This window comes from Lampetra planeri, chromosome 27, assembly GCF_965212315.1.
Source record: "Lampetra planeri chromosome 27, kcLamPlan1.2.h2, whole genome shotgun sequence".
NCBI lineage: Eukaryota > Metazoa > Chordata > Hyperoartia > Petromyzontiformes > Petromyzontidae > Lampetra > Lampetra planeri.
Genome location: NC_136133.1, coordinates 1,637,980 through 1,652,515, shown reverse-complemented (window position 1 = coordinate 1,652,515; position 14,536 = coordinate 1,637,980). Strand labels below are relative to the sequence as shown.

Here is a 14,536-nt window from a genome sequence, read left to right as displayed (position 1 = left end):
GCTGTGGGTATTGCAGTACAATCTGTGCTTGTGCTGTACAGTTATGGCTGCACACAAACCCGCACTGACAAGCGTGGTAATGTACAGCAAGATAACCTCCACAACCCATACGGCGTGGGGAGGCCCTCATCCAGTAGTGGCTTGACAAAGCGCTGTACATTTGTACGTACAATTGCAGGTTTGGTCGACCTGTATGAGAAGCAGTGGCTGATCCACGTCGTTCCATGAATGTATGGACGAGGCTGCTTTGGCTTTTCCTGGGCAAAAGTACCAGTTCGACAGTCCAAAGGGGAGGAGAGCATATCCCGACGGGTGCCGTTAAAACAAAACACTAAACTTGAGCATTTCTCTACCTAGAACCTTCTTTCTGAAAGCAGGCAGATGTCTGAGAGACTTAACCAGCACACGTGGTGAGCTCACAGCCCTGGCCAGTTTTACACGGCCACCCATACACAGAGACCAGCGGGGGGGGGGGGGAGGTGAACTTGGGTTTTTGGCCCACATTGGTCCCGCTCGCTCTGCCCACTACTCGCAATTAGCCCTGACCTCTGTCCAAGTAACGTTGGAACGTTTGGCCCAGCGTTGCAGTTTACTGGGACGTGTGGTGGGGCTTGCGTTGCACACGAAGGCACGCGTCGTTGAAGCGGGGGGGGGAGGGGTTGTGTTTTTTATACGTATTCGTTTATTTTTCTTGTAAAAGGCTAATGTTAACACTAGGTCAAAAACACGTTACACTGGGTGTTAATACAATGATCAACGCGGACACGTACACACGGACACGTTATGTCATCACAGCCTGCAAGGTGCCTGTTTGAGGCCTTCACGGGACACGTGTGAGCCAGCACCACGCACAGCCGCACGTCCCCCACGCCCAGCCGCCTTTGTCTCACTCCCACTAATCGTAGTTAATTTGTATCCACACCAAAGCCGCCAACACCACCGCCACAAGAGGTGATACTCATTTAGGGCCGAGTCGACCAAGGCGAGGCCCAGGTCAGGTAAATCTAAGTCAAAGAGTCTATGCACAAATGAGCCTTTGGTGATGCTCATCTTTCTTGGTCAAATTCCAGCAGTAGTGGAAATTCCACATTCCCATAGTAGGACCCAGGTTATCCATAGGACAGATGCCAATTGACCAGTGGTGGTAATGGTAATGCTGCTGGTGGTGGCGATGAGGGTGGTGGTGACAATGGTGGCGGTGATGATGATGGTTGGTGCTGTTAGCTATGAAGGCCAGCACGGTATACGAGGGGGTGGGTGGCCAACAGTCTGTTAAGGCTATACGAGGGATCGTAGTATTTGATGATGGGTGGTGGTGGTTGTCACGGCCAGGAGTTGAACTCAGGTGGTCGGGACAGTGGGGCAATGTGGGCACCTCGACCACATCAATACGCACACACAAACCCACACCCCACCATTACGACGATGATTATTAAGTTTAGCTGCCGCGCAACTTGGGCTGTCAAAAAAGATTCAACATCAAAGGTAGCTCTTTAGCAATGCCTCGGAGCCTCAACAACAACCCATCGAAGTGAATGGTAATTATACAAACAAAACAATCGTATCATTACAATGATAGCAATTCACATAATCATCACCGCCAGCAACAATGTGTTCACATCCCAGGTTAGGGAACCTCCGCTCTCCAGACAAATTTTATTTTTGTCACGGTCGTCGTTTCTTTAATAGGGGCCACCAAACCTAAGCAGCTGCAGTCTTCAAAATCGAATTATTTGTTGGTAATTATTGAATGAGTTTTTATTTGAGCAAGTCTTCGGTATCTACAGCACGCTCACCCCCCCCCCCTCCACTCTTGAGTCGTGTTGCCACTAAAGGGCACGAGGCATGGGTTTGAACTCGTCAGAGGGCGATGGAAGTCGCGTAGCGTGGTGCAGTAGCAACACCTGCACACTCGACAGTAACTACACCACTGGGTAGTCTGGGTCGAGGTGTGGTCGAGTGGTAGTCAGCGGTGTAGTGTGGTTGGCATGCACCCTGGTAAAAGGCATTCATATGCCTCCACTGACCCCCTGGCCCTCATTAAAATTTCCTGTCGCAGCTAAACCTGAATGTAATCTTGTGATTCTCACCTGACAAGAGATGGGCCTGCGACAGGAAAGAGCCCGCTTTGGGACCTCATCTTAACCACGGAGACTCAGAGTCGGAGGAACCGAACTCAAACCCAGGCCCTGGAGGAGCTGAGTCGGTGAAATTCACCGTCGCTTAGCCAAGGTGGTGCAGCAGTGGGCACGCTTGTTGTTGGTCCTGCACTATGAACCCCAGTTCAATTCCTGGCCTGGGGCTAACGTCAGCAATATCCGAAACAGTCCTGGACGCTCTCATTTCGCTAACCAGCGTTGACCGGCGTGGTGAAGTATGGTCAAACAGCCCAACGACCAACACGGCATGGGGAAGCCTTCAACCAGCAGTACAAATTGTTTTAATTATAATGCTCTATATCCCTAACCTGACATCTGTTCCGTCACCCACTGTTTTACAATAGTTTGGATGCTTCAGTCGTAACAATCGTCCTTTATTAACCTTGGCAAGCCTCACCGAGTCTCAAGACTCATTCCGGAGTGTCCTGTATGATGATGTTTGGCCAAGGAGTAAATTGTTATCGATTTGCCTGCGAAGGAGCCTGCACACAACCCATGCAGCACACGAGGGGAAACACCACTCAACATTCCACTACACACAAGGGCTCAAAAATGACATCGACCGACTTGCCGTACTGCCACCTACAGACACCACATTGATAACCTGTGCGGGTCGGGAATCCCACACACACAAACCTACTTCCTGTACTTCCGTCTGCCGGCAAGAGTTGCTTACACACTAGATGCGAATATGGTTTTCCACCGGTCATGGTTTTCCCAGGAACCTCCTCTGGTCGCGGAGGTAGCTGTCCTGGGAAATGTGTAAGTCTTCCTAGGACATTAAAAGTTGTTTTTGTTTATTGCATAATACTACGCATTTCTGTGTCGTTCTCCCCCTCCACTAGCACCGAGATTTGATTACTCCCGTTGAACGTCCCGCCCCCCCCATTATGTACCTCAGAAATGGCAACTTGACACGTGTGACTAAGCGTAGAACTTGTACACAACACAGAACTGTCCAGGCACTCCCCCCACACACAGACACTTCACGTGGAGTTCAACCCGGATCCGCGAGCCTCGGGGCGAACCCCCAATGCATTGAGCGGGAACCATCATCAAGAGAAACCTCAAGTTTCCCGCATTAGCTCAACGATTGCCTTCATGTGTGTGAAAATCATATATTACGTATTATTAAAAAATGAAATGTAAAATGTATGGCGGTGTTATTTAATTAACAATATTGTGGGTTTTTAATTTTATTTCTTTGATCACGATGCGGGAACTTATGCGGATTTCAAACCGTTCATTTCCCATCAGGGATGGTGGGGGGAAGGGGGGTCCGTTTACAAATGGGTCCAGGTGACATCCATCACGTGTCCAAGCACCCGTGGGGAGTTAGGTCATGGTTAACCCATTCACACTTCACACTTTTTGTTTAAACGTGTGGGTAGGAATAGGGTTATGTCATGGCTTAACCACAATGTGGGTTAGGCTTAGGGTTCGGGTTTAGTCAACGGCAGAGGTCGCAAACGGGTTTTGATTCCTTACCCGTACCCGGCCGCACCAGGGTCGCAAACGGGTACCAGTACCCGTACCCGGCTGGGTACGGGTAGCCGGGTATCGGGTAGGGTACGGGTATCGGGTACTCGATTGCGACCTCTGGTCAACGGTAAACCGGTCCAGATCGCGTATGATAGTCAGGCTTCGGTAATAACTCAGCGACTTAAGGTTGAGGGTCGGGGTTGAGTGGCGGTTTAAGCGAAGGTTACAGACACGACCCAAGACGAACGTCTCCGTTCTCCTGGCACCGTTCCACACGAGTCTGAAGCTTCGTTAACGAGGACAAAAAAAACGTCGTAAAGTTACACTCAGGACTTCTTCAGTCACCGCAGCGGCGACACCCCGACACCTTCTAATGGGACGATCCGCGGATTCGCGTACGTGCACTTCAAAAGATGTGGGTGAATGTTTAGTGTGATTATGTCACGGATTACTTGGGCGCATAGCGCGTTCACCAAATAGGACTTTGATTCGGACAGGAATAACGCGTCTCCACCGTCAACGCTCGTAAAAACACCGCGGTTGTCGGACGGACTCGGACTGCCGTGTTCACCCGCGCCAGGATGGTGGGCGATTCGTGCGGGCATCGAACCATCCCACCACTTGTTCCACACTACTGATAATTACCTGTCAAAATGACACCCCAAATACAATATTAAAGGATGATATGGAACTTGGCCCACTGACACAAAACAGCAGCTGGTGTGGTGGGGGGGGGGGCCTCGGTTGCGTAAAAAATCGACTTCAGGGATCCCTTGGCATCTACTGAACGCCGTGCCAATTCAGAGAGGACTCTCACTCGACTTGTGTTTTCTCAATGCAACTGCCCGCAACAGAAACGCAGGGGGCGAGGGGGCGCGAGGGTTCAGGGTCCGCTTTCGCGGCCAAGTCGCGGCGAGGTCGTCGCGTTCAACGCCGCTCCCAGATTTGTCAGCGGCGCTGCCGCCGCTTCCCGAAACACGCAAGACCCTCCCCCCCCCCCCCCTGCGTCCAGTCGAATCTTCGCTCGATCGACTAAACAAAACCGACTGCAAAAGAGAAACCCGCTCTGCTTTGCCAGTGGAAATTAAAGTTGTGAGTGCCTTCATTTTTGTTCGTCAACGAAACATTTTTTGTCGTACGAGGGTGACGGAGAAGTGACAAAGGCGACGATTCTGCAAAAGGGAAAGTGGAAAGGAAAGAGGAGATGGATACCAATCGATCATCTCACTCGTCACAGTCATCTTGCTCGTTGATCGACGTCTCTGTCGAAGAAAGGCGCCGTGCCGTGGTGATCTCGGTCGACTCGTTTGCCACAGTCGTCGATCGACTGCTGGTCTATGATCGATTGACCTCGCGATTCGATGGGTAGCGACAAATCGGTCCCTCAATTCAAGAGCAAGTGGCCGCAGGTTTTTACGCACGACGGCTACAAACCGAGGAGTCCAACAGCCCACGCGCGCCGATTAAGACTCGTCGATGTTGATGAACGTTAAATCGTCGAGTTGCCAATTCGCTACCTCCTACACTCTCAATCCCTGAGCCCACACCGCCTCGGTTTCCCCAGGATGCAGGGAATATCTCTCTTAAGAGAGAGAGGAGGAATGGAGAAGTCGGAGCCTTAGTCGGGGGTTACCACCATTTTCGAGCGGGTCAAGGAGGTGAGACTTCCTGGATTTTAATCCAGCAACTCATCGGTGCCACTGTCAGAGAATATAGGACCCTGCAAATACTGGTTGCCCCAGGAAAGAGTATTGATTATCCCTAGGAACCAATATTTGGAGATCTTTATTAGCATGTATATATCCGTGCATTTTCACGATGGTAAAATGTAAAACCAGTGTCCAAGATGATCTGGGATCAAGTGGCTCAGGTTGCTTCTGTTATAGTTTTGGTGTTTTACTTTTTCAAGCATCCGGTTAGTCTGAATGTTATCTTAACCATTGTAGTGCCTGACCAACCATCATCCGGAAAGCTAACTTATTCATAATTTATATTTCTAGGGCGCAATCACTCAAAAGTACACGGGGTAGTGGGAAACAAATGTCCGCCGGTGGGAACAAACTTGTATTCGTTCCTTTGGAGGGAATGAATGTAGATTTGTTTGTGGGGAGTGTAAATATATTCTCTGTAACGCCGGCTCAGCATCCCCGAGCTCCTGGCCACTTCCTCCAATATTCAGTCACAGCACCACCGCCTCCTGCCTCGACACCACCACCACCACCTCTCACTCCACCACCTCACTCCACCACTGGCTCTTACGAAGCCCATCGTTTTGGTGACCAAGCATGGACAAGACTTTCCCACCACCGCTACTGATAAAAACGAATATTTAGGCGTAGAAAACAAACGCGAAGAAGATGACAGTGATGTCCCCCCTAGCCCCCGCCTGACAGCACAAAGGCTGTGTGCGTTTGCTGCATGAGTGTGTGTAGCATGAGTGTGTGTAGCATGTGTGTGCGGGGAGTGGGAGTGTGTGTAGCATGAGTGTGTGTAGCATGTGTGTGCGGGGAGTGGGAGTGTGTGTAGCATGTGTGTGAGGGGAGTGGGAGTGTGTGTAGCATGTGTGTGAGGGGAGTGGGAGTGTGTGTAGCATGTGTGTGCGAGGAGTGGGAGTGTGTGTAGCATGTGTGTGAGGGGAGTGGGAGTGTGTGTAGCATGTGTGTGCGGGGAGTGGGAGTGTGTGTAGCATGTGTGTGTGGGGAGTGGGAGTGTGTGTAGCATGAGTGTGAGGGGAGTGGTAGCGTAGTGGTTAGCGCACTGCGCTACGAACTCGGCGACCCAAGTTCTATTCCTGCTCATGGCCAACACCAGCGACGACTATCTGAACCGGTCATGGGTCTCCCCTAGGTCGACCCAACCTCAAACGAGTACCTGATGCAGTGTGTAAATATCGCCACCGAGGAGACAAAGGCGGCCGAGCGTGGTATCGGCCACCCACCCCCTCGTGTGCCCGTGCCACCCTTCGTTGGTGCTCGCTGGCAGCACTTGCCCTGTCAGTATGTTAAGGCTGTACAGGGTCTCTTTGTCTCTGTGTGTGCGCGAGCACGCGTGTGCACGTGCGCGCGAACATCGAGTCCCCCATTCAGTCGGTAAACGCGCCGGCGGCATAAAAACACTGCGCCGCTCAATCACACAGCGTCACGCAGCGTCACGCAGCGTCACGCAGCGTCACGCAGCGTCACGCAGCGTCACGCAGCGTCACGCAGCGTCACGCAGCGTCACGCAGCGTCACGCAGCGTCACGCAGCGTCACGCAGCGTCACGCAGCGTCACGCAGCGTCACGCAGCGTCACGCAGCGTCACGCAGCGTCACGCAGCGTCACGCAGCGTCACGCAGCGTCACGCAGCGTCACGCAGCGTCACGCAGCGTCACGCAGCGTCACGCAGCGTCACGCAGCGTCACGCAGCGTCACGCAGCGTCACGCAGCGTCACGCAGGGACAACTGCCATCGGGGGATCCCCGAGGTAAAAAAGAAAAACTGCTGAGACTCTCGTTAGATTACGGGCGCAACACGCGAACACGAGTCGTTGTCACCGGTTCCGGCTCTGCTGTGGGCGCCGTGAGAATGTTCCGCAAGTCCTCCCGACGAGGGCACGCGAAGCAGCGTCCACCCCCCACCCCCGCGACGAGGTCACGTGATTTCTATATCCTCATCGCCGTCCTTCCCGTCGAAACCCGTGCCGGCCGCCACGCTAAGAAACCCGGCGCCGCTCAGGCCAAGGTTCAGACCGATGCCGAGGCCCAGGCTGCCGTACCCGGCGCCGCCGCCGCCGCCGAGACCGCCGACCGGTCCCCCGCCGGCACCGCCGCTGCCGAGCAGCCCCAATCCATACGGCGAGCCGGCGCTGGAGAACACCGCGCCGCCGACGCCGACGCCGCCCCCCGCCACCGAAACCGACATCATCGTCCGAGCTTCAGCTACGAGGCTCCCAAACTGCGAGGAGAGCCCCCCGGTGCCGCCGGTGCCGCTCGCGGAGCCGACGACGGCGCCGACGGTGCCGTGCAGGCCGAGCGCGCGCTGCTCGCTCGCCAGCGCGATCTCCGGCACCGCGAACGCCTCCAGCTTCTTGCGGCCGTCTTCCGAGTACGAGTTGTTGCAACCGCGGCACACGCACTCGGTGCAGGCGCGCCGGTTCGAGTAGCACGGGCAGCGCTGGCCGCGGCACGTCAGCACGCTGGGGTTGGGCGTGGCACGCCCGCACTTGCAACCTTTCTTCGTCGTCGCCGTGGTCGTCGTCGACGACGATGTCGACGACGCGGAGGAGGAGGTGGTCGCGGTGCCGCCGGCGGCGGAGGAGGAGGCCGCGGAGGAAGGCGGCTGCATCGCGCCCGAGGGGACGCCCACGCACGCCGACATGGACGATTTTTTCTTTCCGGCCGCGGCCGCCGCCGCCGCGGCCGCGGCCACGTGCTGCGCCGACACCGTGGTCTGTGCCAGCGGCGACGAGACCAGGTAGGGGCTGCCCGCGCCACCGGCCGCTGGCGGCTTCCGCTTGGGCGGTCGTGAGGTCCCGCCGCCTCCCCCGCCGCCGGAGCGAGGCTTGGCGCCGTTCTTCCTGGCGGCGCCGGCACCGGCGCCCCCGTGCTTTTTAGCCGTCGTCTTCGGTGCGGGAACCGGCTGTACCGGCTTCCCGCTGACCACCACCACCGCAGCCTGCTGCTGTTGCTGCTGCTGGTGGTGGTGATGGTGCTGCTGGTGCTGCTGATGCTGCTGATGCTGCTGATGCTGCTGGTGCAGGTGGTGTTGGTGATGGTGGTGGTGTTGACTGGGTGGCACTGCTGCCGCTGTCGCCGGCGATGGCTGCGGTTGCGGTGGCTGTGGCGTTGGCGTTGTGAAGAGGGCTCCGTCACCGTCTGACCGCGAGCGCTTGCGCTGGTTCTTGCCGTTGGCTGCCGTGGCGACCGCCGGCGTCGCCAGGGTCGGTGCAACCATCGGCGTCGCCGCCGTCGCCGGCACCGCCGCCACCGTTGCCGCCGCCGCCGCTGACGTCACCACCGTCGCCACGCTGCGAGCAGCGAGGTCCAGGCTGACGCCACCACCACCGACAACAACAACACCCATTGTCGAATTGGCGCCAAGACCGACGGCAAAGCTGCTCAGCGTCTGGGACTCCAGCTTCATCTTCTTTTTCTGCTGTTGCTGCTGCTGCTGTTGTTGCTGTTTGTTCTGCAGCTGTTGGCTGAGTAGGAGTTGCTGTTGCTGCAGCTGCTGCTGCTGTTGCTGCAGCTGCTGTTGTAGCTGCTGTTGCTGCTGCTGCTGCAACTGCTGCTGTTGCTGCTGCTGTTGCTGCAGCTGTAGCTGCTGCAGCTGTAGCTGCTGCTGTTTGCGCTCCTCTTCCTCCTCCTCGCGCTGGAGGTTGCACGCGATGGCGACGTCGCACCGGATGACGGCGACGCGAACTTTGCGTGCGCGCCCGTTCACCAGCGGTGGCGCTGCGGCCGAACGGTCCAAGCGGGCGCCGCCTTCGTCCGAGTCCAACGCCGATGACGACGACGACGACGACGATGAAGACGACGACGAAGCTTTGGAAAAATCCGAAAACCGCTCCCAGTCCGAGTTCAACTCCGAGTCCGAGTGCCTCCTCCGCCGCCTGTGCCGGTGCCGGCGGCGCCGGCGGCGCCCCAGGTGCTCGGCGTCGCCGTTGCCGTTGAGGGAGTCGCCGTTAGACTCGGGGAAGCCCTCGCGCAGGATGGCCAGGACGTCCACCATCCCCGCACGCATCACCGCGCCCGCACCGCCGCCGTCTGCCGCCACCGCCACCGCCACGGACCCGGCGACGCCGCCCTCCGCCGCGGTGTCGCCATCGCCGCCATCGTTCAAACTCGACCCCGTTCCGGCGACGCTCCCGGCCATGACATCGGCGGCGGTCGCACCCATCGAGGCGTCTGACCCCGCGACACAGGAGCTCCCCTCTGCGCCGCTGCCGCCGCCGCCGCCACCACCGCCACTCTCTCCAGCAGCCAGGAATTCCATTCCTGCGGTAGAACCGTTTTCCGGGCGCTCGTTGCGACCGTCGTCCGGACCCCGGTCGCCATCGGCACCGCCGATACCGCCGCCGCCATTGCTCTTCGGCTTCTTGGCGCCGTTTTCGTTGCCGCTTTCGTCGCCGTTAGTCTCGGCGTCACCGTTGGTCACCCCGGCGCCCTGCGGCGGTTTGTCCGCGCGGCTCGCGCCGCCGCCCCCGCCGGCGTCCCCGTCGCCGGCTACCGCCGTCGTCGCCGCGGCGCAGGCGGCGGCACCGGCGGCGGCGGCGTCGGCGGTCGAGTCGTCGGCGGCACGGACCAGGCCGTGGCGCTCGTGGCTGGCGCGAGAGGCGATGGCGCGGCCGATGTGGGAGCCCAGCAGGTGTTCGCAGAGGGTGCGGTAGCACGCCAGCAGCAGCGCCAGCTGCCGGCACTCGGAGTAGGGGGCGTGCGGGTCGCGCGAGCACGAGCACGGGGGACGCACGCGCAGGCGCTGGCCCCGGCACGCGCGGCACACGAAGTGCTGGCAGGTGCCGTTCGCCGGCACCATCGGGTCCACCAGAAGCTGGGCTGTGGGGGGTGAGTGAGGGGGGAGAGAGGCGGTGGTGGTGATTGTGGAAGTGACAGTAGTGGTGGTGGTGGTGCTTGTGGTGATAGCGGTGGTGGTGGCGGCATTATGTTAGCAGTGGTGGTGGTGGTTATGATGGTGTTGATAGTGATGATGAATGTCAGTAGTGGTGGTTGTGATGATAGTAGTGATGATGATGAAGGTGGTGGAGACGAACGAGGACAAAGTGATGTTGATGTCGGAATGGGGAACATCGGGGAAAGAAAAAGGTTAACATTTCAAAACCGATGTAAAGTGACTCTATTAACCTCACACCATTGTGGAGGACTAGGGATGTAACTGGACCACAACAACAGAAGGAGATGGAACACGTCTCCGACCTCACGAATCAAGGACATTCTCTCGGTCTAAATTCACCAATGCCCTCTAACTTACCCAGGAAAGCCTCACTCTCTCTTTCAACAGGATGCTGCTACATTGCGATGTAGAGACACCAAGGTGGCTATGAGATGTTAACTGCCTAGCCTGGTATGCAGGAAGTTGTGGGTTCGATCCCAACCCTGACGCCCGCTGTATATTTGGAGTTTGCATGTTCTCCCCGTGGTCGCGTGGATTTTTCTCCAGGTCCTCCGGTTTTTCCCCTCCACATTTAGAAACGTGCGTTGATCGTATTTCGCTGCTTATAGATTTCCACGCGATAAGCCACTTCGTTGAGCTATCATTTGTGGCGAGGTCACTTCTGAAAAAAAGCTGCATAGCTCAGATGACCTTACCTGGTAAAATAAAACAAAAAGTTAAGCTTTGTGGGATGTTTGGCCAATTCCATTATTGGATGGGGGTTTGACTTCACGTGGGAGGAAACCCGAGGGAGTTCAGAGAAAACCCAGAAGCTCGTAGCAGGCGACGACGAACAGCACCACCATCTCTCCTCGCCACCTCGCAGCCGCACGGCTCCACAGCTCCGTAAGCGCGGAATATCAACCTCGAGCAGGAACTGCCCCCTAACCCAGTCTCAACAGTGCTAAGCTTATTCTTGGTTCTTTCGGTAAAGTCACGCAGAAGGGAAACAATAAAAAATATATAAAACAATACAATTCTCATGGCGTTTTGACTGCAACACAAGCAATCATCATCAGGTGTGAAATCCAAAGGAATTGTTTTCTCCATTAAATAACCTCCCCATCACCAATACCCCCCCTCCATCCCCCCATTCACCAACTCATCATCTCCATTCACTTCCCATTGCCATCACCACCAACCACCAATCCACTCCCATCACCACTTCCGTCACTAATAACTCATCCCACACCCCCTCCCTAACATCTCTCCCACCCCCCACATCGTTTGGTTGATAAACATCACAACCGAATGTTTAGGGAACGGACTGAGCACCGGACCAACGAACCGATGGCGTTGGCCACCCGAGTTTGATTCCGGGACACGGTTGACATCAGTGTCGAATGACGACCCGAGACTGTCCCGGTTCTCCTCCACCCTCCTCCTCGACCAGTGCGTCGATTTGGATGTTTGGCCAATTCCACTCACGTTTGGGGTCTCCGCGTGCGGGGGAAACCCACACCCGCCAGCCCCTAATCGGTGCCCTTTTTTTGTTACAGACCAATTCAGACCTGGTTGGTCACCCCGTGCCCAATATACATCTCAACGTTCATCCTACAAAGTCCCATCACAAGGGGGAAAAACAAACTGACTAAACATTTATATTGTTTGCCCGTATTGAAAGGGCTGTATGGACCAAACCCGTATGGGTTGACACGGTATGGGAAAGCGGAGGGTCAGGCAGACATCCCTCGGTCCACCTCGCACCCCACGCCTCTCCAGAGCTCGATGTACGTTGAACTTCGTTCGTACCGTACGTAGCCAACCGTGCTGATGTAGGGCCGCGCGGTGGGGGCGTTGGTGGGAAGGCGGGCGGAGTGGGGTGAGGTGGGGGGGGTGAGGTGCTGGGGGTGAGTGAGGTGGGTGGGGGTGAGGTGGGGTGAGGTGGAGGGGGGTGAGGTGGGGTGAGGTGGAGGGGGGTGAGGTGGGGTGGGGGGTGAGGTGAGGGGGGAGTGAGGTGGACGAGGTGGGGGTGGACGAGGTGGGGGTGGGCGAGGTGAGGGGGGGGGTTGGTGAGGTGAGGGGGGGGGCGAGGTGGGGGGGGGTGAGGGGGGGGCGAGGGGGGGGAGGTGAGGGGGGGGGGGTGAGGGGGGGGGCGAGGTGGGGGGGGGGGCGAGGTGGGGGGGGGGGCGAGGTGGGGGGGGGGTGAGGGTGGGGGTCTCGCTCTCTCGCCTCTCACCGCACACGTAGCACGACAGCGCCTGCCTCAGGCTGGGCAGCAGTCTGCAGACGTCGTTGAGGCTCCCCGGCCTGCGCGGGTCGCAGCGCAGCACGCAGCGGCACGTGGACGCGTACAGCGACGTGGCGTTCATGCTGCCGGCCGGCAGCCGCGGGGCCCAAGTGGGCCGCAGGGCCCGAGCCGGGGCCCAGGGACCAGGCGGGGAGCGGCAGCGAGACTCGCCAGGAACCTCCTCGGGTGCTGAGAGACAGCGGCGGCCGTCGCTGCTGGAGACTGCGACGGGGAGAGTGGACGTCGTGGACGTCGTGGACGTCGTGAAGGAGGAGAGAACTTGGCGGTGGATGTTGGATGGAGGACGCGTGGAGTTCCAGGCCACGCGCGGCCCCGACAGTCGACTTGGAGCGCCCCCGGGCAAAAGTTCCGAAACCCCCCCCCAAGGAAGAGAGACCACCACCCTCCCTCGCCAAACCCCACAACAACAACACCACCACCACCAACACCACCCTCCCCCGCCAAACCCCACAACACCACCAACAGCTCGAGTAGAACCAGGGTGGGGGGGGGGTAGAGAGCACCACCACCAACAACACCACCAACACCACCACGACGGTGGTGGTGTGGGTGGTGGAGCCTCCACCACCACCACCAACTCGGCACAGACGCGCGGGGACCCAGGCCCGGCCCAGCACGCGGGGTTCTCACCCCCGTCACCACCCAGCCCGCCTCGCCACCCAGCCCAGCGTCTGTAGCGATCCCAGGCCTCGGACCCAGCAGCCCCCAGCGAGTGGGAAGCCTCGAAGCGAGACGGCACCAAACGCCTCGAGCCCTGGGCCCCGACTGGGGGGGGGCTGGGGGGGTTGGGGGGGGGGCTGTGGCCCCGTGCGGCGGGAAGATCGCGGTGGATTGGGGGGGCCAAGAGGAGCGGCGTGGGCCCGTGACCTCTGACCCTAGGTGGGTGGGGGGGATGAGGGTGGGGGGCGTGGGGGAGGAGTCAGGGTCTCGTTCTGAGCATTTTAAGGAGATGTTAATTAACAAACAATGTTCAACTATGTTTTATTATATATGTAAATTAAAGGCGATACAATAGCGGAAGGAGCGTTACGTAGCAGCAGAGGGCGAATTAAAACAATTTCTCGATCCGAGATCCCCGGGTGGATGGGGGAGAGCGGAAATCTCGCGAGACTTGGCACGCGCGATTGGTCGCGAAGGCTGCACGTGACTTCCACACCCCCACCACCACCCCTCGAGTGGTCACGTGCGCGAGGCGGCCAATGGGGTGCAAGGAGCGCCCGCTGCAGCCGCTTCGAATCGCTGTCTTGCATTTGCAGCGACAGCATGGTGACGTCAAAGAAGCGTGCAATTTAAAAGCAATGTCAATGCCACTCATGACAGGTTTATACAGGTAGGAACAATATGTTCCACACTGCCCACCAGGGATTATTTGTCTGTCGTGACTGTCTGTCGTGCATAAATATGTATGTAATATAAACAGCTCTTTGATTGGTGGAGACCTACTGCCGGGTACGGAGAGGGGAGGTGCCTAAGGGAGGAGGGTCAGGAGAGGGGCCTAAGGAAGGGGGGAGTCAGTAGAGGGGCCTGGGGGGGGGGTCAGGGGAGGGGCCTGAGGGAAGGGGGGTCAGGGGGGGAGCCTAAGGATATGGGGGGTGGTCAGGGGAGGAGTCTAAAGATATGGGGGGGGGGGGGGGTCAGCGGAGGGGCCTGAGGGAGGGGGGGGTCAGGGGAGGGTAAGGGGAGGGGCCTAAGCAAGGGGGAGGGGCCGATAGTTAAGGGGGCTGGCTACCTGGCTGGCTGCCTGGCTACCTAAAGTCAAGTTATCTTTTATACAGGTAGGAACAACAGGTTCCACACTGCCCACCAGGGATTATTTGTCTGTCTGTCGTGCATATGTGTCTGTCGTGCACGAATGCGCTGTCCAACCAAGTTCCTACCTGCCCACTCCGAAGGAACGTGTTATATACAAACACTTGATGCAATTACACATTGCACGCTATCTCGTGTTGCGTCGCAGGTCCAGTTGTATTCATTGCCATTTAGCTCATGGGTCAT

General features: G+C 57.8%; 1 protein-coding gene across 1 annotated transcript; it reads right to left on the bottom strand.

The window, feature by feature from the left end:
• Nucleotides 1-7,040: 7,040 nt before the first annotated feature.
• On the bottom strand, nt 7,041-13,406 carry LOC144727973 (uncharacterized). The gene is made up of 2 exons (XM_078607133.1): nt 12,470-13,406; nt 7,041-10,175 (listed from the first exon to the last, which is right to left on the bottom strand). The coding sequence occupies exons 1-2, from the start codon at nt 12,600-12,602 to the stop codon at nt 7,273-7,275; spliced, it is 3,036 nt and encodes a 1,011-aa protein (XP_078463259.1). The 5' UTR covers nt 12,603-13,406; the 3' UTR covers nt 7,041-7,272.
• Nucleotides 13,407-14,536: the final 1,130 nt, after the last annotated feature.